The sequence below is a fragment of the Tamandua tetradactyla genome, chromosome 15 (assembly GCF_023851605.1).
Source record: "Tamandua tetradactyla isolate mTamTet1 chromosome 15, mTamTet1.pri, whole genome shotgun sequence".
Lineage (NCBI taxonomy): Eukaryota > Metazoa > Chordata > Mammalia > Pilosa > Myrmecophagidae > Tamandua > Tamandua tetradactyla.
In genome coordinates, this window is record NC_135341.1 from 87,713,106 (window position 1) to 87,737,032 (window position 23,927).

The 23,927-nt window shown below is 45.7% G+C and overlaps 1 protein-coding gene across 3 annotated transcripts in view; it reads right to left on the reverse strand.

The window, feature by feature from the left end:
* The window catches only part of SLC9A9 (solute carrier family 9 member A9), a 558,227-nt gene that overhangs the window by 200,729 nt on the left and 333,571 nt on the right, over nucleotides 1-23,927 (reverse strand). For all 3 annotated transcript variants that reach the window (XM_077130324.1, XM_077130322.1, XM_077130323.1), the window contains 2 exons: nucleotides 10,348-10,461; nucleotides 8,613-8,724 (listed from right to left, as the gene is read on the reverse strand). In XM_077130324.1, coding sequence (XP_076986439.1) covers nucleotides 8,613-8,724; nucleotides 10,348-10,461 — 226 coding nt within the window. The remainder of the gene's footprint in view (nucleotides 1-8,612; nucleotides 8,725-10,347; nucleotides 10,462-23,927) is intronic.

A 23,927-nucleotide genomic window follows, 5' to 3' on the forward strand; every position in this document is an offset into this window, starting at 1 on the left:
GACAGGTTAATTTGGTAAAAACTGTACCAATCAGATATCCCAAGTTGTGGCTTCTGGACATCCTGAAAAACCTAAGTGTTTTTCACCTAGGGAAGTCCCTGAATTAAATGATAACATGATTTATTTTCCTGTACTCGGACACTAGCTGAGGGCAGGCAGAGGGCACAGCACTCTGCCCCGTCTCTTTCCGTCACTCAGTGTCTCTCAGACGCAATGTGCTCTGGCCGGCCACACAGACAGGACAGTCCAGCCCGCCACAATGTCTCGCCACTTTCTCACTCTCAGTAACTAATGAGATGTCACATTTCACATGTGTCAAGGGTAAAATCCCGGAGGGGCGATGACACATTTCTCTCACAAAGGCGGGACTTGGAGTTCCTCGGTTTTGATTCATGAACTACTGCCAGGAATCAGGCACTGCTGGGGCCAGGAGCAGCGTCTCGACACAGTCATCAGAGGGAGGGGCAGGGAGGCGGGTCCCACACGTCTGTCCTCCACAGGCATGCTGCCTGCATGGGCAGGCCGTGTGCCCGGCAGTGACAGTCAGTCAAGCCTTCTTGGGAATGAAAACTGTAATTTCTGATGGGAGGTTTTCCTGAGAGCGGTGCTGAGTTGATGAGTTGTGTGTCTGTGGAAGCACGAAGCCTTGTCATCCGTGGTGGTCAGAGAAAGTGACGGTGACTCCTCTTTGTGGAGGGTCCCCCAGGTGGCGGGCCCTGGGCTGGGCATTTACATACATTTTCCCAATCAGTTTACATGTCGTCCATCTAAGGTGAGTCTTCTTACCCACTGTCCAGTCTAGAGACTGAGGTCTGGAGAGGGTTAGTTTACCAAGTGGCTGAGCATGCTTCAAAGCCTGAACTCGGTGCACTGTGCCAAAACAGTAGTTTCTGGTTAGAAAATATCGAGGTGTGCCAAACAGCAAAACCTAATTTGCTGCTTAAAAATGCCAGAGCTAGTAATTCTTATTGTACGTTTATTTTGGAACTAACTGAAGAACGATAACGTTTTACTCTGATAATAAGAAAAAACAACTCTGTGGGGCTGGCCCCAGTTCTAAGCTATTTTTCAGCTGCTCTGAATTCATCATAATCACATAAGCTTTTCTCAGCATTAAAAACTCAGAGTACTTACTGGGACCTGCCCTATGGGTCTACTGTTTTTTGTCTGCTTTTTCACAGCAATGCAGCTTGTGGTTATTCATTATCTAAGCCAACTTTTTCGGTGACGGCTTGACGCCCTGGCTGAAGCATTTTCGGGATTCATTTCCTGGGTAGGCTGGTGAGCCCCGTCCCCTTCAGAGACCTCAGAAGACTACTTTCGGTGGCCACTAGGGGCACTAATTCCTTGCCACGGAGGGAGCCACGTGAGAGTGACGGGGCTCAGTGGACGCTCTTCTCTGGTGGAGAAAAAGTCCTGAGGCCGCCCCGTTCACTAGTTCTAGTGGCCCTGTTCCTAGAAAGGAAGAGCGAGCAACCCAGTGAATTGTACAAGCTATGGAGGAACCCATTGCTAATGGGAGCCATGTAACTTTGCAACTCAAAGTACCAGGGCAGGAAGGAGACGCAGTCGGGGAGAGGGAGAGGAAACGAGGATTCTTGGCCAAGACATGTTTGATAGCCCCTGCTTCAGCCCACAGGGTGGCCGCTGCCAGCTGTCTCTCTGGAAGCATGAACAAGGAAGAGAGAAGAGAAGGAAGAGCTTACTGCTTTGGGGGACTCAGACTCCTAGAGAACCCTGAAGGTGCTTGTCATGGGTTGAATTGTGTCCCCCAGAAACACATGTTGGGGTCCCAGTCCCCAGCACCTCAGAACGTGACCTCATTTTGAATGAGGTTGTGGCTGATGCGATCAGGCGAGTGAAGAAGAGGCCATGCAGGGATAGGCTGGGGTCCCACCCCAATGCAACTGGTGTCTTCACAGAAAGGAGAGACAACACACACACACGCACACGCACACACACGCGCACACACACGTCAGCCATGCTCCTGTGATGGCAGAAATGGAGTTGTGCCACAGGACAAGAACCACCAGGAATTGCCCCACTTCCAGCAGCCGGGAGCGATGCAGGGGGGCGCGGCGCTGGAGTCTGATTTGGGGCTTCTGCCCTCCGGGGCTGTGAGACAATAAATTTCGGATATTTTGAGCCACCTAGCTTGGGGGACTGTGCTATGGCAGCCCTAGAGAACGCCTCTTAAGAAATCCTTCTTCCTAAGCTTAAAGCTAGTGCGAGCCCGGTTCTTGGTTCACACTTGGCACATGTAAAGATCTCAAGGTTTTAAATTAAATCTAAGGTTTTAGCTGGAAGACAAACACAGCCCCAAACACAATGCAAGCAGAGTTTTAAAAAATATTCTCAGGTCCAAATGCTATTTTTAAGAAAGTGTTAACAATGTTTCCTGATATCAACATTGCAGGGAAGAATTTTTAACCAGAAGTGAGAAGGTAAAAAATGTTTTCTTTCATTAAAAAAATAATAAAAAGGTCTTCATTTGTTGATCTCTTTCCCAGAAGTACTGTGGCCAGCTCCCGTCCGTGGGCTCTGCTGTGGCCCAGGGAGGTCCCAAGGCTGCTGGAGAGGGAACGGGGGCTCCCTAAGAGGCAGCCTGAGTGACAGAGGGTTTTAGCTGGTGGACAGTGGGGTCAGCCATCGCTCGTTCACCTCTTCATCCGCCAAGTGTCTGTGGTGCTTCTCCTCTGTTTCAAGTGGCAGGCCGGGTGCTGGGGCACAGCGGGCACCGGCCGATGAGCATTTGCCCCGCACAGCTTCCGGCCCTGAGGGTGGTCGGGAGGTCAGCAGTGCGCGGTGATGCCTCGGCGACAGGAGACGTCCTGAGGGCTGGCAGAATGGACCCCCGTGCAGGACTGAGGAGATGCAGAGGCTTCCTAGTGGAAGGACGCCGAGGTGTGTGCATGCAGGAAGGATCCGGGCAGGGGCACAGCCTGACTGCATGGGCGGGGGCACGGCTGTACCCACTCAAGTTGGAGAGAGACAGTTATGGCGAACGGTGCCACCTGACTGGATGGCAGGTGCAGGCACGGGGCGCAAAACTGCTGTCCAGCAGTGCCTAGAGCCAAGCAGGAGGTGTTGGGATGGGTTGGAGAGGGAGGCTCAGCAGCGAGGACATGAATGGCTGCTGTGTCGGGGACGTGTTTCTCAAACTTCAGTGTGCGCACGAATCGCCTGGGGACCTTGTTGGAATGCTCAGTGTTTGGATTCAGAATTTCCAGGGAGCTCCCATGTGATGCTGAAACTGCTGGTCCAGGGACCACACTTTCGGGTCCCAAGATCTAAAGGGTGGAAGTGCTCCTTTTCCATGCTGGCTGCCACTGGCGGGGGGCAGGCCTCTTGGCTTGCTGGGGTGCCACTGGCCTGGGCGGGCACAGGCGCAGGTTCCTCAAACAGTGACCTTCAAGTTCAGTGTTTCCCTTTATGTCCTTCATGCTGTGACTGTGCGGCCGGATAAGGCCCCTTGAGGGGTTAGAGTCCACAGCTGGCTCCTGACCAGGCTGCTGGGTGGGTCCCCGAAAGGCCCAGGGAAGGCGGCCGAGATTCTCCAAGGAACAGGCCTTCCCGGGGCTGCAGGAGCTGGCGCTCGGTGGGCTCGGACAGGGGCCACGTTCTCCCAGCTGGATGGAAAGGAAAGCGAAGGCTAATGGGACATTGTTCACAGTTGTTTCTCATCCCTGCCTCTCTCCTAATCCTTTGGTGCCGGCAGCTATTTGAATGTTAACGATTGCTGGCGGACAGCAAAAGGAACAAGGAACAGCGCTACCAGCAAAGCCTGGTAATGGTTTTCCAGCTGTGTGAGCTCCGAGCTGAAGCTTGTCCCTGCCCTTTGGTCACATTTTCCTGGCAGACTCTTTCCAGTCGCTTTCCTGAGTGGGCTGCAGAGCCGCCGTGTCTGAGGTCCAGTGCTCTGTCCCTGCTGCCTGGCACCTCCAGCCTGCCCAGGGCCCCCTCAGCTCCCCTCCTGTCCCGAGAAGCACAGCGGCTCTGACCGGCCGCCCTGTAGCCCCCAGCCACAGCTCCCCACTCAGGTGGTCTCAGGAAGGCTGCCGGGCTCAGTGGGGCTTGGCATTTCTCCTCCTTCCAACAACTCCCAGCTGATTTAGTTTTAAATTAAATAAAAATTGCAGCGCACGGATTTGAATAAGGGCAGGAGGCCTGATCCTTCGCAGCGCATCTCCTTCCTTGATGCAAACCACAGAGCGCTTCGGTTTCGAGGGGGCTGAGGGCTGGGGGGTTGCTGCTCACCACGGCCCGCGCTCAGGGCCAGCTTCCCCGAAGCCCCTCGTGCTGGTGCCTCATGGCCACCGGAGCTGGGACAGCCTCCCAGCCTTGGCTTTAAAGAAGGGCTCAAGACGTGTCAGGGTAAACGTCCCTGGTGGCCTCTGCACCGCACCTGCGCGACCGAGAACAGGTTCTGCATCACTGAAGCTTCCCACGATGCCAGGCAGACCCCTGACCCTGCCCTCACGTCCTCGTCTTCATGTGCCGAGGCGTCGGGTGTGTTGATTAGCAAAGTCTTTAAGAAGTAAATCGAGGGGCATCTATGACGGGTGAGAAATTCAACCTGACTGTGCTCTGTTGAATTGCCTCTGGCGGGACAGGCTGCAGGGGTAGGGGGTGTGTGGGGGTGTCAGGTGGGGGGCACAGCGGTGGGGCCGGCAGCGGGGTTGTCTACCAACAACAGAGCTTCTCTCCAAAACGTCACTGAACCCGAGCCGCCTGCACAGCCCCAGCCCCTGCTCCCGCTCTCACCGCCCACCCCTGCCACCCCCCGACGACAGCGGTAAGCAGCTGGGTCCCTTCTTTTCCCTCCGGATGTGCCCAGGTGGAGGCAGGTCTGCTCTAGGTTTTGTGAGGCCTCCTGAGCTTATTCATTTCGGGAACAGCCTTCAGGCAAAATACCAGGAAAGTAGCTTACAGGCTCCACGGTCTGGGAAGGGTCCTGTGTAATGGCGATCAGAAGCTTCAACCTCACTCACGCCACCGTGACTCTGCTTCTGTTTGGACGGTCTCACCCGCTCTTCTCCTACCCTGGGCCAAGAGTGTGTGCAAGGTGGGGGTGAAGGAAATGGAGAAAGATGTATCCAGTGGAAGGTGTAACTGACTAAGGCAGAAATTTCAGGTTTTTGTCTGCTGGGTCTCTGAACTTCTCAAACGCAGCATCTTGGGTGCACGAAGCTCAGGCTGAATCGAAGCTGTTTTCGGGTCCCAAACCTCCTAAGAGCCTGGCCCACGTCTCTGTCTCTGTTGAGCCAAGCACTTATCCAATAAAGTGCATCCATAAATGTCTTCTAAATGCATAACTAGATGATTGCCAGTGTATAAATCAACTCCCACTCCCACTTTAGATGGTCATTGTTGCTTAGATTTTCCAAGGGACGCGTCGCCAAATGTATCTTGAGCTCTGCAAACAAGGCTCCATCCGAGTCCATTAGTGACACAGCCAGATTCCACCAGTGAACTGCTGAAGTCACGCTTCTTACTGGAGCACCGAAAACGCTCTAGGCGTAATTAAGAACACTGGACTACATTAAGGGTGACACATCCTTTAAGGGACTGGCTTTTCCTTCTGGTTTTCTCACGTGCTGTTCTCACACACCCAGGAAAGGTCAGAGTGTTATTTGACCTGCTCTGTTATTCCTCCTCTGGTTTATGCTACCTTAAGCGGACCTATTAAATTCTTCATTTCCTGACAAATACATTGAAAACTGAGGTATAACAGTTCAGAATTCATGCAGGCTATCAAAGCTGAGTCTGGGGCATTCCCTTTTGAGGAAAACGCCAAGGGCCTGTGGTGAACTCACCGATCCTTAGTGCATAAGGAGGGACGAGCGGGCACAGTGGGGTGCAGAGGGCTCGTCCGTGTGCTCGGTTTGTTGTGAATTGAAAAGGGTTTGGTTTGCACGAGCATGTGTGAGACGTGCCGGGGTTGGCCTGGGTTAGGAAGGACGGGGCTTTACTTTAACTTTTATTCTCATGACTGTGAGGGTAAATTCCAGGCAGCATCTGGTGGGTGAGAAGCCTCTAAACCCGAAGTCAGGAGACCTGGATCCAAGTCTCGATTTCATCTCTGATCGGTTGTGAAATTATGAGCGAGATACTCAAACTCAGTGTTCATTTTGAGGTGCACAAACAGACCTATAATGCCTGATCTGTCCATCCCAGCTATGAGTCTCCAGACGGTTCCAATGTAAGGTCTCAGAAAGGTGTAGAGGGACTTCAGAGTTGTAGCATTTATGATCCCTTTACATAATCATGTAACATTGCATTCTGCTCATCTTAAAGCTAAGAAGGCAGCTTTATCTTGGAAAGTACAATGTTCTTTCCTCCTTTCCAAGGAGCATCATCAATATTATTGACTTCTAATAAGAATGATATTAAAAATATAAAGTAATCCAATCTCTTTGTTGTTTAGGTTTATTTCAATGTGGAAAGTGCATGAAACAAAAACCTAGTCAAATAAACAAAAGGAAGCCCACTTTGGCTCAAGGTGACTGCAGCCCTCGAGGTCAGGCTGCTGAAAGAATAAGAGTGAATGCCTCTACGCCTGGCCGGTGACGTGGACACCGGACGTGGAAGGCAGCAGGTGCCATTCTCTGGACACAGCAGTCATATGAATGCAGGTACCTCGAAAAGCTGGCCTGCTGGTCTTGTTCATGATTGGGACTAGATGATGGGTGTTCCTATGATTTAAACTAATAATGCCAACTCCATCAACGTGGTGGAGTTCGTATGTCTCTTCTGGAGGGTGGAGATGCTTTAGAATAGGGCCAGAAAGTAAATATTTTAGACACTGCAGATCCTACGGTCTCTACTGCAACTACTCAACTTTGCTGGTAGAGCGGGAAAGCAGCCACAGACAATGTGGAAACAGAGAGGGGACAGCTGTGGTCCAACATTATTGACAATAACAGTCCCAGGCCGGGTTTGGCTTGAGGGCCATTGACTGCCGGCCCTAGAATGTGTTAGACAGTCATAAAGACATCACCAAACTGTGGGGCCCCGCACGCCTCCCGGCTGTTACCATAATGCTGGTGTCTTTCGGTTCTTCAGGCAGCTCCAAACCTACACCTGAGCAACCACAGAGCGGCCCAAACCCCGGAGAAGCTATCAACCATTTGGGCGTAGACTTCACATCCCAACACGGCTATAAAAACCTTGCACCCTTCCCAAAGCATTCTTCAAGTAAAGCCTAAAACGCAGCATTCTAGTTCTGAAAATAGGCACTGGGTTCCAAAGTAAAGCTGCAGAAGTTTTGCCGAGAGATGTGCTTTCCAATTTCTAAAAATGCTTTGCCGAAGCGCAACACAGAGCTGATTTCCTAATTACGAGTGACCGGTTTTGTCTTTTGCTTTCCCCAAAACCAAAGTTCACTGCTGTTCTAAGTGGAAGTTCGTCTAGTGGTCTAGATCTAGTTATCTTCTTTATTGCTGTCTCACACCAGCACATCTGGAAATGTAGGGAAGCCCTGTGAGAGGACTTCAGACAGTTATTTTTAACGTTGGCTCTCCCTTTACCCACACTTCAATAAATCATTCATCTGCAACGTGGGAGCTGTCCCCCTTTACTGTGAGGACCGAGCTAGGGTGGAAATGCAGGTGAAATAACCTTGTGTTCCCAAAGTGCTTCTGGGAACGTGGATTATAGGAGTGTTGGTCGGCTGTGGGTGGAATCTCAACAGACCTGGGCTCGGGGATGAGCTTGTCCTTGGCCAAGTGACTTAGCCTCTCTGAGATGCTGAACCCCAGTGTCTCCAGCTACAAACTAGGTCAGTATCTGCTTCATCGGACTGAAACATAGCAAATAGTGGGCATTCAATAAATAAAAAATGTTAGTTTCTCTTACTTTTTCCACATTCCCCTATGTGCTCCAAATTATATTTGCTTGCTCTGTTCTGCTAGCAGATTTTTCCCTTCCTCTATCTTCCATGAGCTGCCTCTGAGCGGACTGTGAGTGCCACACAGAGAGGCAGTAAGAGAAAGGTCCTGGACAAAGAGAGACTGACGGCACGGACACTGGACAGAAAGAAACTGCAGTCCCCGAGGCAGTTTAACTTCATTCACTCGTTGTCTCTTGGGAAGGAGCCTTCAGATATGGCTGAGGCCACCAGGACATGAGCTTTTTGGGAGCAGAGGCCTTGTCAGTTTTCTCAATTACTGCCTACAAGGGCTCTGGCACCTGGCAAGTGTCAATTAATATTTGAGCAGACTTAGGAATGACCTGCTTTTGAATAAACCTTGAGAAGCTCCTGAGGAGGGGCCGGGGAAGGAGTAGGCTTCCTTGGAGAAGGCACTTTCAAGTGGGACAAGGATGGCAGCATTTGCACACTGCATCTCGAAGCCCACACTTTGTCAGATGATAGCTGAAATCTCCCGATACGACAGCCCAAGTTCCAGGTGTTGGCCTCAAGACCTTTCTAACAAGGCTTCCTGTAGCTTTCCCTTTCCTTCTGGAAAGAGAAGTCCTGCTGTTGCTGAGAACTTACAGGTGCCCGGACAGCACGGGCACACAGAGGCCACATCCCCCAGAAAGTCTGGGAGCCCTGGACGGTTCTCCCTGGGGTCTGAGAGCGTGCACCACACACAGTTGAGGGAACCTACCCGAGAACATCATCACGTGCTGGAAATTCCAGGGGATCTTCTGTTTCCGGCCCAGATTCAGGAGGAAGGAGAGAGGATAGATGTTGCAGGCTCTGGCAACAAAAATCGCTAGCTGTGGATGGGCGCAGGGCAGTGTTGAGGAAATTGTTGCTGCAATAAGATGAGAGCCCTAAAGCTTAAAAATCCTCTAGCTATTATGACTCAGAAAGCAGAATAAGCATATCAATACAGGTACGCTCAACTTGCTTCCAAAACGCATATGTTAATGCCACTTCCCTTCCAGACATAATAGAGAACTCTGCCTTTCTCTGAACATATCTTGGTTTAAAGCTGTTAACCCAATGCCATTTTAATCACTGTAAATTTTCCTGTCCCATTTGGGTTACTGACGGCTGACTCTCTCCTCAATTCCACCGTGAAATGTGAGGCAGAGACGGTTGAGAAGATGTGGCATTATCTTCTCAAGAAGCACTTTAAAAAGGATAAATGTACTTCTGCGCATGATTATCATCTTATTATCCACCAGTTTATACTCTATCTGGCAAGCTTTGCTTATTTTTTTTTTCTTTTAGTGGATTTAATTTTGAGAGGACTTGCTGGTCTAAACGTATAATACAACTTCTGCTTCAAGAAGCATTTTACTAAAATCCAGGTTTTACCGGTTAAAAAGCCTATGGAAATACTGGTGGCATCCATCTCTCCTGTCATCTTTGACTCCTTCCCTGATGGACTGTGTATTCTGAGCTCTCTGGGAAAAGGGAGCTTCTTCTTAGATTAAAATTTGCATACAATTTGAGGATTCAGCTGAATGCTCGGTGAAAAGAGGGCGAAAAGTGAATCCAGGCACGTGGGATGGGGTTTAGAGTGTGGGTGGAGTCCCCTGGCTGCTAAGATGGTCTTTCTGCAGTCAGAGGGCCACCTGCTCATTTCCCAAGTGGGAAGAAGGACAGGGCTTCTGTCAATCTTCCGACTGTCCTTGGAAATATCCCCAGCGGCCCAATAGCCTATGGATAGATGGGTTTCCACTAAGGTTGCCTCGTGCCCAGGCCGAGAGGCAGGAAGGCCCCGGTACTTAAAATGTGGTCTAGATTTTCTCGGTCCTTGGATGTCTCGGCAAGGGGGGATCTTATTAAAATAAATGGAAAGGTGGAATCTTATTAAAATAAATCTACAGGTGTGTGAGATTAATACTGTTGAAAGCACATTCATCATGTTAATTTCATTTGACCTTTACTCTCTCAATCTTATTTTCAAAAAACTCCCTGGATAAAAAAATATTACCACCTTTCAATGCAAACATTTTCAAAGCTCAATAATTCTGACTGCCCATTAGAGGGTATAATTTTGATACCCTCTAACGCAGAGTAAATCTATTTGTCAATGAAGAGCGGATTGCCATAATTGTTCATGTATATTATTCATTATTTTGGTTAATATGAATACTTGAAAAATGTCATTCCCTTTTTAAGCTTTTTCTTCTTTATCCTCCTAAATATTTTCTTATGTCTTTAGTATATGTTTAATCCAAAACTATATATATAAACTATATATTGAGCACTTAATAAAGGCTCCCATTTCTTGGGGTGCTTTTTCTCCCCTGGCTTGGAATTACCTGCCTACTTTGACGTCGAGCTTTACGTTGAACCCGAGAAAATGACTTCAGCAGTTTAACAAAACAACCAGGGAAGTGAGTGGGGTCCCCCCTGGGCGGCCCACGCCCCGTCGGAGAGGATACAAAGGCTCCGAGGATGAAAAGGGCATTGAAGACGTGATTCTGGAACGTGAAGAGCGCCAGGCCCATGTAGCAGAAGATGACGTTCTCGGCCAGAAAGTTCATCACTTCAAACAGCTGCAAACAGAACAGAAGTAAAAGCCACGCGTTATGTCCCGGGTGGGTTCACTCTCCGCGCTCGCCTGACGAGGGCCGGCCCTCCTGGGTGCTGCCCGCGGGGCCTCCCCGGCTCTCCTGGGTGCTGCCTGCGGGGCCTCCCCAGCTCTCCTGGGTGCTGCCCGCGGCCCCCCCCCCCACCCCCTGCCCGCGGGCCTCCCCCCCGGCTCTCCTCGGGTGCTGCCCGCGGCCCCCCCCACTGGCTCTCCTGGGTGCTGCCCGCGGCCCCCCCCCCGGCTCTCCTGGGTGCTGCCCAGGGCCCCCCCCCCCGGCTCTCCTCGGGTGCTGCCCATGGCCCCCCCCCCCCAGCTCTCCTGGGTGCTGCCCGCAGGGCTCGCCGGCTCTCCTCGGGTGCTGCCCACGGCCCCTCCCCCCCGGCTCTCCTGGGTGCTGCCCGCGGCCCCCCCCACCCCCGGCTCTCCTCGGGTGCTGCCCACAGGCCCCCCCCCCCCGGCTCTCCTGGGTGCTGCCCGCGGGGCCCCCCGGCTGTGCAGGCTCCCAGGTGCCGCAAACGGGCACCCGCTCCTGCCGCACCTGGCTGGTCTTGACAACGCGGCCTCTCCGTGGGACAATTCTTACCAAGATGACAAAACATTCTCTGTCAAGAAACTGAAGCCACATGCTTTGCTGGAGGTGCACAAGTGTTTGACCAGGAGAGCCCTCAGCCCCAGCCTCTGCAGACCTGCATTCTAACAGCCTTAAACAAATGATTTGTCCCGAGCAGGCAGGGCAAACTCGGAGAAGTTGGAAAGTTGGAATAAGGCTGGATGAAGATACTATTTCCACACTAGAATAATCAGTATATTTCAAACTTCAGACAATGAGACTCATTAAATTGACGGATGTAGCATATCCATTGAATGTCTACAATTTCTAGCTGGTAACAAGAAAATGATTAATGCCAGGCGTCAGTTTATGTCATGAGAAGACAGGAGACACATCATCTTCAGTCAGAAGAGCAGGTGATAACATGCTATGCAGAGAGATACCCTGAGATCATTAACTAAACAATTTAAATTGACCATGAAACACATTCTCCAACTGCAGCTCGAAAGTAAGATTTGTCCAGGGCCTACAACAAAGGCAGATTTGGAAGAGACTTCATGCTCCAGACATTTCATCTGAAAGTTTCTGAAACGTCATTCTGACCTGCATAAATCATCACATTGGGTAAAATTCTTGGGTTGGATTTCTCTTGGCTTTTTCAGGACTCACTATTTTTTTCGGGTAACGCATTTGCAGCCCCATAAATAACACCTGATACAAGCAGAATCTTGCCAGAGGCATTATTCAAAACCAGTAATAGAAAGAAAGGATTAGAAAAGACAGAGCTCCTTTTGGGGCACTCATTGCAAATTCTAGGGCCATCATCTAAACAAATACTGGCACCCAGATACCCAAAGAAAACCTGGAAACAGGGAGGTAGGATGGGGAACAGTTTTCTATCTCATTACATCTTTACTTTCTTAAAAAGTGAATTTGGCTGCCTAGCTTTTCACATTAAAGAAACAAATGTCCACGCTCAACTCCTTGGCCCCTCCCTGTCCCGAGGTGGATTCCTGGTCTCCAGGGCACTCAGGTGGGAGTGGACACTTCTGCCCCCTGGGTCCAGGCAGCCCCTTCTTAGTGGCCCATCCTGATTCCCCTCCGGGGGTGCCACCACTTCACCCCACCCCCGGCTCTCTCTCCCACAACTCAGAGGAGGAAATGCAGTTTAGGGCTAAACCTCTCAGATCATGGGACAGCCAGAACCTGCCTTTCTCTGGCCAGTGGGTTGGGTTTGGGAAGGGGTGTGACACATTCAGAGCCAGAGAAACTCCTTGAGGCGTCTGCAAGCAACGCCAGACGAATGCGCCCACCTCCTCACGGGGAGAGGATGGGAGACGTGGCCGGGGAGCGGCTGCAACCACTCTGTGAGCAGAGAGAAACGTGGTCTGAGAGAGGGCCTTGCCTGAGCACGCAGGGCTCAGTCTTCCCCGGTCAGCCCCTTCTCGGGAGGACCTGCCTCAGACATCTGAATGGAAGACACTAAGAAACCACTTTTCGATTTTAGGCCAGCTTCTGTCACTTAAATAATACTTTCTCCTTTACAGTCCTGCAGTAGTTAAAAAACACCATTCAGTTCCATACAGATTATTTTTAAAAGGGACGTAGGGTCAACTTTTGTATGTATTTCAGAAATAAAAAGTCCATTTCCCTCCTTCCCACCCAGTTTCACGCCATTCCTCACCTTAAAGGGAGAAGAAAAGTACATGAAGAGAGTCAGTTTTTTTGCTGTTGGGATATGATGGGAATTTGTTCTACTAATTTTACCTGAAACTCATGGTTTTACATATTTAATCTGAGAGATTTGCTTCCCTCTGATAACCCAGGATTTTAACTTCACTTAATCATTAAGCTTATTGAACTCCCTGACATAGACCCAAATTACAAGTAACTTTATACACACATTGGACAAAAGTCCTATTTTGTGCTTAAGTCTGTTTCTGAATGCACCCTTTGTTCTTATTATTTTCCTTTTTTGTGCCAATTGTACACCTTTTAAAATTAATATAGATCCATGTTTCCTGACCTACTTTAGCTGGAATTCTTCCTGGTTCTAGGTTCATGTTTTCAAAAAATGTTTTTATTGAGATTAAGTCATCTAGGAAAGTACATAAATCATATGTTCACAGTTCAAGATAAAGCATAGGATGTCGTCAGCACCCAAGCCCACTCTTGCTCCCTTCCAGGAGGCTCGTCCATCCCATCGTAAGCACTGATAGCACTTCCATGACCACAAGTGAGCTCTTCTTGTTTCTGTTTCATATGAATGGAATTGTACAATAGATACTCTTTTTTTTTGCTTTTTTTATTTTGTTCTCTTCATCGATTTTCAAATATTAAAATAATTTAATGTTATTAGAATAATTCTTACTTGGTCATGATTATTATCTTTTTTAACATAAACCACTGGATTTTACTTTCTGTAATTTTGTTTAGGATTTTGTGCTTATGTTATGAAAGACTGGCCTAAAACTCCCTCTTGTCTCGTCTTGACCAGGTTGTGGTGTTTGTGTTGCTCACGTCTCACAGAACAGGCTGAGAGTGTTCCCTGTTCTCTTCCTTAAATGCTGAGAAGACTTATGGGCTTGGAAGTTTCTTTGTAGGAAGATTTTAGTTAAACATACAATTATTTTAATAAATACAAGATTAGTCATATTTTCTTTTTTAACTTGGGCAGGGACTGAGAAATAAACCCTCTATTTATTTATTTATTTATTTAATTTCTTTACATGGGCAGACACTGGGAATTGAACCCGGGTCTCTGACATGGCAGGCAAGAACCTGCCACTGAGCCACCGAGGCCTGCCCAGAATCTATTTGTTTTTGTATTAGGTTTAGTGAGCGGTATTTTTCACAGAATTTGTCCATTCCATCTAAGTTTTTGTATTTGTTGGCATCAGTTCTTAATAGCCTCAATATTTGTAGGGTTTGCAGTCAGTCTTTCCCGACTACCTTTACTTGGCATTCTTCGTCTTTCCTTTTGCATTCTTGATGAATCTTGCTAGGGAGGATTTTCTTAGTTTCCTGGCTACAATCACAAATTCCCAAAACTAGGCTGGTTTAAACAGTGGGAATTTATTGGCACACAGTTTTGGGGCTAGAACTCCAAAATCGAGGCATCATGGAGGTGACGGCTTGTCCCCAAATGCTGTGGGGCTCTTGGGGAGGGCTCTGGGCCCCTGGCTTTCCCTGCGCAGCTGTGGTGGCGGCATTCCTTCCTTCCTTCCTTCCCACTGACCCCCAGCTTCTCACTTCCTTACTGCGACCCTCACCCCTTCTCTACAAGGCCTAAAGCGATTGGATTACATCCCACCCTGCCCCGGCGGGCCACACCTCAACTAAAACCGCACCTTACCTGGGGCTCCATCCACGGGACGGATTCCGGTTCAACTGGAATCTCAACTAGGTCGTCAGTTTTATGAATGCTTCCAAGAAGCTTGGTTGATTTTTCTGTCTTGCCCTTTATTTTTCCTATTTCATTCATCTCTCTCTTATCTTTACGTTTTCATACCTTCAACACGCTTCAGTTTCAAGTTGTTTTATCCAGTACTGTGGTCCTTCCAACTCCTGACTGCCTTGACTCCTTGTCAGTCCCTTCAAACATGTGCATTCTCAATTTCTCCTTAATTTTATTATTACTTTCTGAAGGAGAGTTGTTCGGATGTCAACAATCCCTGTTGTTCTCTGTTTATTTTTCCAGATGAAACTTAGTATCATTTTGTTAATTCCCTCTTCTTTTTTTTCTTGTAGTATTTTATTTTGCGCAACCCAGAAAATATTATGTTAATTTTAGAGAGCTATGTTATAATATTGTAGGGGGAAAATATAATTTTATAAATACATTTCTTTCAGTTCATATGATATCTGTATCTATTCTTGACTGCAAAAGGTATTTAAGGTTATTTGATATTTTTAGTCATGTCTTATATAAAATGATTTATACCTGTTTCTTAATTCTTCATTTAGAATTATTTAGAAAATATTTCAGAAAAAATTGGGTAACTATTTGGGATAAAAAAACAAAAACCAAAGATGGATTTCTAACTCCTCCTTATGCCAAAATAAATTCTAGATGAAACAATTTAAATGTGAAAACAAACAAACAAGCAAACCAAAAAACCCCAAAACAATGAATGTATTCCAAAAACTGCCAGTAATTTTTTAATGTGGGTTTAGGTTTATTGTCATGAAAAGATGTGATGATTCATATATTTAAGCCTTCATTTACTTTAAAAATATTTATTGAACACTTACTGTGTACTTAGTAATGTACTAGTTTCTGGTGATGACAAAATAAAATATTTTCACTCATTAAAAACCCAAACAAACAGAAATGCACAGCCTCTGCTCCTCTCCTAATTCTAGCCAGGTGGGTTTCATAGTCAAGCTTTCACCCGCATCTCCCGGCAGTTTCCAGCCTCCTGGGGGCATGGACTCAGCTTCCCCAAGCACAGGAGCCAATTCCATAAAACGAACATCTTAAACACACAGATGCACATATAAACACACATATGCACACACAAACACACATATGCACACACACAAACACACATGCACACGCAAACACACAATGCACGCACAAACACATATGCATACACACAAGCACATATGCACATGCACAAACATACGTACACACAAATGTGCATATGCACACACAAACATGCATATGCACACACCAACACACACAAACGCATGCACACACAAACACACATATGCACACACAAACATGCACACAAACACATATGCATACACAAACACACATATGCACACACAAGCACACATATGCACACACGTAACCTGCTGGTTCTTTTTCTCAGGAGGAACCCCTTGACATACATGAGGTGGGAGAGAATTTCATTATAGGACAGGGCGACAAGAACTGAGAAACGGGTATCAATTATTTTATATAAGATATGACTAAAAATATCAAATAATTTAAAGTACCTTTTATAATCAAGAACAGATACAGAAGATCATATGAACAGAGAGAAATGTATTTACAAAGCGTCTTACCTACCCGTGGTGGCACCAAGAGCAGCATAGCAAGGGACGTCCGCTGGGCCCCGAGAGCCGTCGCAGCTGGAAGAGGGAGTGCAGGGCAGCGGCTATCACCAGGCCAGGAGGCCAGCCTTCTGTGCAGCGCACCTCACAAGCCTGCATTGGGCTGGGGGGCCTGGGGGCAGCGGGCAGACCCCGCATGCCCTGTGGACCCTGCAGTGCTGCTCCGTCCACTGGGCTGGCCTCTCTCCACCGTGTGGGTTCCGTGGCCTGCCTTCTCGTTTTCTCCCCTGTGGTGGCTTTCTCTCCTCCTATTTTGGACAGCTCTTCTCTTTCCTCTGTTGTCAGCTCTTTTCTCTCCTTCTCAGTCCTGAACACTCGTGTAAGCTGCATTGTTCCAGCCTTCCCTGTTTCCAGCAATTTCAATGGCAAAAAAAAAATCGTGTCCTGGGGGCAAGGAAGGTGCTCTCTTCAGTGCAGTCCTGACCTCGTCACAGAGAAACCTCGTGTGAAGTCCCACACGGTCCCGTCACGCCTATGTTAGACCCATTGTACTGAAATGGCTAAACGCCCTCTGGTACCGTCATATAACGGCAGACATTTTAACAATTCTATATGTATTGATAGAGCAAGATACCCAAGATCTCTTGTTAAATAATAAAAAGCAAGTTGGAGAAATAAAGTATAGATTAATGTACATAAGAATCCATCTGAGTGCATTTACATGTCCATACACAGATAACTTTTACTTTTCACCTTACAGGCATCTGTATTACTTAAATTTTTAAGAATATGAGTATATATTACTTTCATTGTTTAAAAGCTAAATTAAATAAGAAACAAAAATTTTAAAGTAGACTAAAATCTTTCCAAATGTTTGTCTTTGTTTAACCCTGCTTCAGCTGCAATTCTTAATCTTTTTACTTTTAGAAAGTTATGAAGCCATTTTACCTATTTCTAGGTTTGTTTTTAAAAGTTTTAAGTATGAAAAAACACAAAGAACAAAAACCTACTTAGCTTTTTGTGGAACATGCTTTTCAGAGATCCCTCTCTTTGTACATCCATAAATGTAGAGACAACGTGCATGACGGGACGTACATCTGACCGTACCACTTGCCCAATTTATTTTCATCAATTCAGTAACATTTCAGAAGCCCCTTTCCACGCCACGAATTACGAATCTACTGTGCGTTTCTAATGGCAGCACAATATCCCCTGCATCTTCCTACGGAATGTCATTCAGTGTCCTGATTATAGGACTCGTGGTTGTTCCCAGATTCCCCCCTAAAAAACAATGCTCTGTGAGCATCCTGGCACAGAGCCCCCTCCCCGTTTCCATCATGACTCCTTGGGTAAAATCCCTGGACATGGGTTTCTTCAGCCCGAAGGCATATACTAATTCCCCTTTTCAGCATCCTATGGGTCTGCCCTCCCGAAAGAAGGAACCAACTTACCTTTCTCCTGAGGGTACAGAGTTGCCCTTTCCCGCACCCTCTTGCCAATGTTAGTTTTATCAATTTCTAAAGACCTCTGGCAAACTGATAGACTCATTTATTTTCAATGATAGATGGCTGTTTGCATGTTTAAAAAGGTTCCCCCCCCCAGGGAAGTAGCAGCACCGATCAAGCACTCCTGTTTACATTGGTATCAGCATTCCTCTGCATGAACAGACCTTATAATAATTTTCTTCTTGGGCCAATTGATAGAAATCTGTAGGCAAATTCAACTTTGTGTTTCACAAGAGAAAATCTCTTGAAGACGGTTTCGAAGGAGACTCTACAGCAAGTCCCCACGCGGCCCAGCCGCTCGCCAGGGCTCCTCGGTCTGGCCCAGAGTCAATCCCTGAGGGGATATTTTTGCTTGGTTTATTTATCAATTGGGGGGTGGTTAAAAATTTAAAATAAAAATCTCTAACACCCCTCCAACCGAATAATTATTATAATACATCTCAAATGACCCAGTTCACTATTCAAAATGAAGAGCCTCGAATCTACTTCCTCTTCACGCTGGGTCAATGAGAAATAACTTGACCCAACATTTTATTTTCTAGTACAGTAAACAACATTTCTTTTGTTTCCATTAATTCACAGCTTGTGATTATTTGGATGGAACCCAGGTTAAAAGTAAATTTTGCTTAGCAAAAAAGCTTTCTTTCAAGGAAAAAAGGAAATTAGTGCAAACAAGACTGGAGAAATATTTAAACTGTGTAAGAGGACATCTGGGTTAAAGCACTCTTTAAGTTCACGGAAACATTCACATGTTAATGAAGAAACTTACTCTGGTCAGCAAACCTTGTTTTCTGGAGTCTCTTAGATTCAGGCTGAGTTATTTACTGTATTTACTAGACATAATATTTAAAGAAAAATAAGTCTCACATCTATTTTATACTATATGTTTACCACTAATTCTGATGGACTTTTCCCTCCTATTTGCAGGAAAGAATGAAATGTTTCTATGTTATTATGGTTCATGTGGAGAATTATTACAACAGTTGAATATACCCTAACAGTAATTAAATTCACATGAATTCTGTGATGTGGCTTTGATTTAGCTTAGACTTTGAGACAATCTGTCGACTTGCATCTATTTCTCCAAGAAGTGCACTGAAATTCATTTCAACCAGTGTGTTAAAGTACTTAACAAAACCAGAGGAAAAATTAAACGAATTTTACCACAGGATTAATTGTGTTCTGCTTTTATTTTATTTTGTTTAAAAAATGTGTCTTTATTCCTAACTGAGCGTTTTTTTCACAGAATAGCTCAGATTTTATATATATACACTATGGAGGTATGCCATGGCTATTTTTAACAGCTGGCATATAGGGGAATACTTTCATTCCAGTGTTTGGGAATTTGTAAACATCCCAGTGAATTCTGTTGAAACATGAATGTCTGCTCCTGGGGGTCTGAGGGGGGCGCCAGGAAAGGCGTTTGAGATGAACCAGTCAGCGTCCTTTGGGGGCAGCGGAAGCCCCGGTGGCTGTGCTGTGCTGAAGGCCTGTGACCCTCGCCAGGACATGCCCGGGGAGCCGTGCCCCCAGGGTGCTGAAGCTGGCGTGCCCAGGTGGCACGGGCGCAGGCCCTCCAGAGTCACGGCGTGTGGCAATAACACCAATACCACGACTTCTGAATTAGTAATACCAGCGGGACGCCTATATTTTAGGACCTAAGTTAGTGCTAGGGAATATTTAAAGGGCTTTCTCTTACTTTTTGAAAAAAAAAAAAAGACATTATACAGCAACAAAACCAACAGTTGGGTAACTTTATTCCAATTTGACATTTGTGAACTTATCCAAGTAAAAGCCAGGAATGGAAGAGCGAGCTGCCCTGGCTCCACCCAAACCCTAAGCCCCCAGCAGACGCCAGGGCCCGCCGCAGTGAGATGTTTGTTAGTATGTGAGGACATGGACTGTTTTAGAGTTTGCTAGGGCTATTTTCCTACAGACGTCTTGTCTGATCATCAGGGCAGTTCTGGACTTGGCAGGGAAGAGATCTGTGACTGACACATTCTCTCCCGGTAAAGAAACCCCAAAGGTAAATTCCTTCCTACCCAACCAGCGGAAGCAATAAGGATGGCTTGGCATGGAGAGTTATCCTCTGCCAGGTGTCTATTTTCCCACCCACCCATCCACACCAAACTCCACCCCCCCGCACCAAAAATAAACTTAAAAACACAGAAATTAAAATCAAAGCTCCTGCTATGTATTTATAGCTTCAAGACAAGGCTCCTTTCTGGACTCTGCACTGTGCCCGAAAGTACCAGGTGATGATGGCACAGCCTCTTACATGGCCGACTGTGAGAAAACCTTCTTGGCATGTGGACGTCCTGACCTGCGGGGCTCTGAGCTCAGTCTTCAGGCTGTTTGGGCTTGTAGGGCGCAGAGGAGCCCCCTCGAGTGCACAGAGAGTGGCCTCTTGGTCATGGATTCCTGTGTTTGAAAATTCTCGAGCTCCCTCAGCATTTCTGCCTGCGACGCAACCCCCTCCAATCCCTGTATCTCACTGTCTGCTTTTAAACATAATTTTAATTTTTAGAAACATGAGCATTTCAAAAGCACAGCAAATAACGAACACAGCAAACACAGCTTAGAAAGATGAATAGGCATCATTAAGTAAAGTTAATACAGGAAATAAATACAGTTACAGCTATAAGGAATTGAGCCTCATTAAGCTGAATAAATACTGAATAAATACTGTAGCCAGACTTTCTTGAAATCCTCCAGCTTATAACTTAAGGGAAGGTTATTTTCTCTGAATCTGCTAAATTACTTTAGCCAATAAGCACTGATAATAGTCTTCTTCTTTCTGGAGGTTCCCCACTTTTGTTTCTTCTTTGATTTCTTTTTTCTTTTTTTGCTAATAAAATGAAAGTCAGTATACGGTTTTATTAGGTCACATTTAAGTTAATATCGTATCGAGTCAAGATTAGCTTCTCATGTCTGCAATTTCTCAGAGTGCTTATTACCGTGATATTGATCAGAAATAAAGGTCTTCAAACACGACTGGCCTCAGATCTATTTCAATGCATTTAAACATGCGTGCACACACCCCGACACCCAAACCCCACGCGGTTTAGAATCGCACGTTTTAAGGCTCGCGCCACTGCGAGTGTAGCCGAGAACCCAGCCCAGGCCGACTGCTCCAGTGCTCCTGCCCAGGGCTGCCTCATGGCCGCCCCTTCCCACACTCCCCAGGGACGCAGACGGCATCTGCACCGCTCTAAACGGGGGCAAATCCTTCCTTAGGTTGAGCTGACATCTGGCTCTTTATCACTGGAAGCCACTTCTCCTGCTTCTACTGTTTTGGGTCCATGGAAAATAAACCCAGCAGGATATCATTTTATTTCAGGCTACTTTGCTCTAACAGCAGAGAGGGGCTTTCCAGCCAAACCGTGGCAGTAGCGGCAATGAACTGGACAGTGCCGGCAGCCTCAGCCCTTCCCTCGCTCGTTCTGCTGGTCTTGAAAGGAAGCTCTGCTGGATCTAGAGAACTGCCCAGTCTGGAGAGGTATGGTAATCCGAGTTACATTCAAATAAGTGCTCCCACAAAGGCAGCTTCTCAATAAATCTAACCGTGCGGACCCGTAGAAAAAAATTAGAGTCATGGAATAACATAATTAGTTTCTCTGTAGTTTTTCAAAAAAATACTAGTAAAGAAAATTACCTTGTTGAAGCAACATATTTTCTTTGTGGAAATTAAAATAATGCTTAAAAATCCTTTAATAAATAACCGAAGAGAAACACTGATACTAATGTTAGGCACCGGCATGAAAAATTCACACATTAAAAAAAAAAGGTTAATCTTTCTTTTCTTTAACTTTTTTCATTTAGCTTGCTTAATCTCTTTTCTTATTAATCTTGTGTGCCTTTTTATATTTTTAATTAGCCTACGCTAAATTCTTTCTTGAGTGGGAGTAAGAAGAATATGCACAAATAAAAATGGAAGATATCTAAAGAGATCATTTTTCCATTACTTAATAAATGCCCACATCCCAGCCCTTGACAGTCACTGAATAACCGCCCCACGCCATGCGGCTGAGCACGCATCCACCGCAGGAACCTGTGCCCTCTCCGCACTGAGCTTTACCATGCCAACAGACAGACTCCTGAGCCCCACTCTCCTGGGACGTGTCTGACCTCCCCGTGTCCTCTCATTTCCCTGATCGAAGAGTTGCAAACTAAAATACCAAGGCTTGAGAACGTTATTTACGATCAGCTGTTTCACAAAGAAATGCTTAAGACCGTCAGGACAAATGGGAAGCACTGCAATTAAAGCAGAATTAATGCAAAAGGGCTTTTGCCTCCAGTGTTTTAGAGTCGGAAGTTGCCATCTGGAAAAGACACTGACTTGGGTCGCCAGCTTCAAGATCGCAAGAGTTTCCTTGCTTCATGTTCTGGAACTGCGAATAAACACTGTTCCCTATCGTAATGCATTTGTCAGGTGTAAATTCCTTTGATGAACTTTCTAAATTTGTTAATTTTCTACCTTATAATTTTGTATTTTATATTCTACTGTGATGGTACAATAGTAATTAGAATTTTTCAGGCACTCTGGAGGACAAATTAAACTAATTTGCCATCTAACCTACTCAAAGTTTCAACTTTTCCATTTATTCAGAGTCACCTTTTAGGCAATATCTGGGGGTAAATATTTCACAATCCAGAAGGTAAGGGAGCACAGATGTTTCTCTTGTATATACCAATATAATTTAAGTCGAATACAGGTAGAAAACACTCAACTTCACACTATATGTAAACAGTAACGTTCAAAACCTTAATTTTTGTTCTCCTCGTGGAGAACAATTTTTGTTCTCCGGGTGGGCAGACTTAGTTGACAAAAGAAAGAAAAATTACAACAAAGGGTTACACATCATTTTCATTATGCAAAAAGGTTTTGCATTCAGCTTTTGAACTGTGGTAAAGCAGGCTCCGGGAAGACACACACCACAGCATTTGAAACTTAGAGTAGAACATTGGTTCTGCTGGGCATGATGAGAAATGGGACAGAGTGAAAGCATCTATAAATCTGAGACATCAGTGAAAATGAGAGACAAAATATATGACATTTGAGTCATGCTATTCAATTGAAGAACAGCTATCAAATGATTTTAATGAAGGCAGGAATATCAATAAATCAACAGCTGATGAAAATTGTTCGCTTGACCTGTTCCTTTGTAACAGCCAGTTCAAACATAGTGAATGTAGATTGTCAGTAACCATAGTGGATTCCAGAGAACTCTTAATTTAAACCGACTGACTTTGTTGAGTTTTCTTATTCAATGAAATTTATAAAGCCCTGCTCCACAAAGCTTTTTTGTATTGAAGCTACTGCATATCTCAACAATATAGGCAAAATGTCAAAAATTATGAATTGCCACAGTACTAGAATATATTTCTTTTTGTTTCCAAGGAAGGCAGTTATATTTTCACATAAAAATCATGCATGCATAAATCAATTTCAAATGCAAGCTTTAGCTTTGACTTATTTTAGGTGGTGTGGGGCTAATTTATTCTTGTTCCAAATTGTTTAGGTACTTCAAAGTTACCCTCCCAATGCCTCAGGAAGTCCTCTGGGGGTATTATGTGTACACATGACAATTCTAAAACACTAGTTCATAGTCCAAACAAAGAATATACATGTATAGAGGGGAATATCTATAGATATTCACCAGAAGCTGTTAATCAACCTTCATTCTCTAGTCTAACCCTCAAATTCTTCTGTAAAACATACTAATTCCTTCTGCACACTTAATGCCGATGGCTAATGGGATAGTCTCCAGGGTTCCCAAGAAACCAGCTTCCATGACATGAATTTTATGCCTCAAGAAAGTCAACTAAGTGTTTTCACAAATATGTTTATTATGCTTTCAATTGGCATTTGTAAGTATGTAATTTAACTATTTAAATGAATTAAATATGCGGAAGGAAGAGTTGATGTTTCTGCAAACCTGAGTCAAATATAGCAGAAAAGTTGCAATTAAGTTGAGTTGCTTAGAAAATGCCACTTAATTAGCTGACAGCAGGACAACTGAAAAATTTTGCTAAAATATATAAACCTCACGGTTTCTTAACTCATATTGCTTTGCCAATTACTTTAAGTTCTTGGCTCCAAACCAGAAACAGAAACTGGAAATACTGGCTGATATATTTTGAGTGTGCTTTGCACAAGAAAGATGACCCAGAACTCTAATATTCAAAGGAAAAGCCTCGACTCTTCAGCAAAAGATTGGCAAAGAATATGCATTTATATATTTAACGTGAAAATGAAATGTCGGGGGTATTTAAGTCATTTCAAAAACGATTTCGCATTTTAACTAACTTTTCTGTTAATTGACCACTTCTGATCACGTGTTAAATAGCGTACTAAGACTCTGAGTGTGTGCT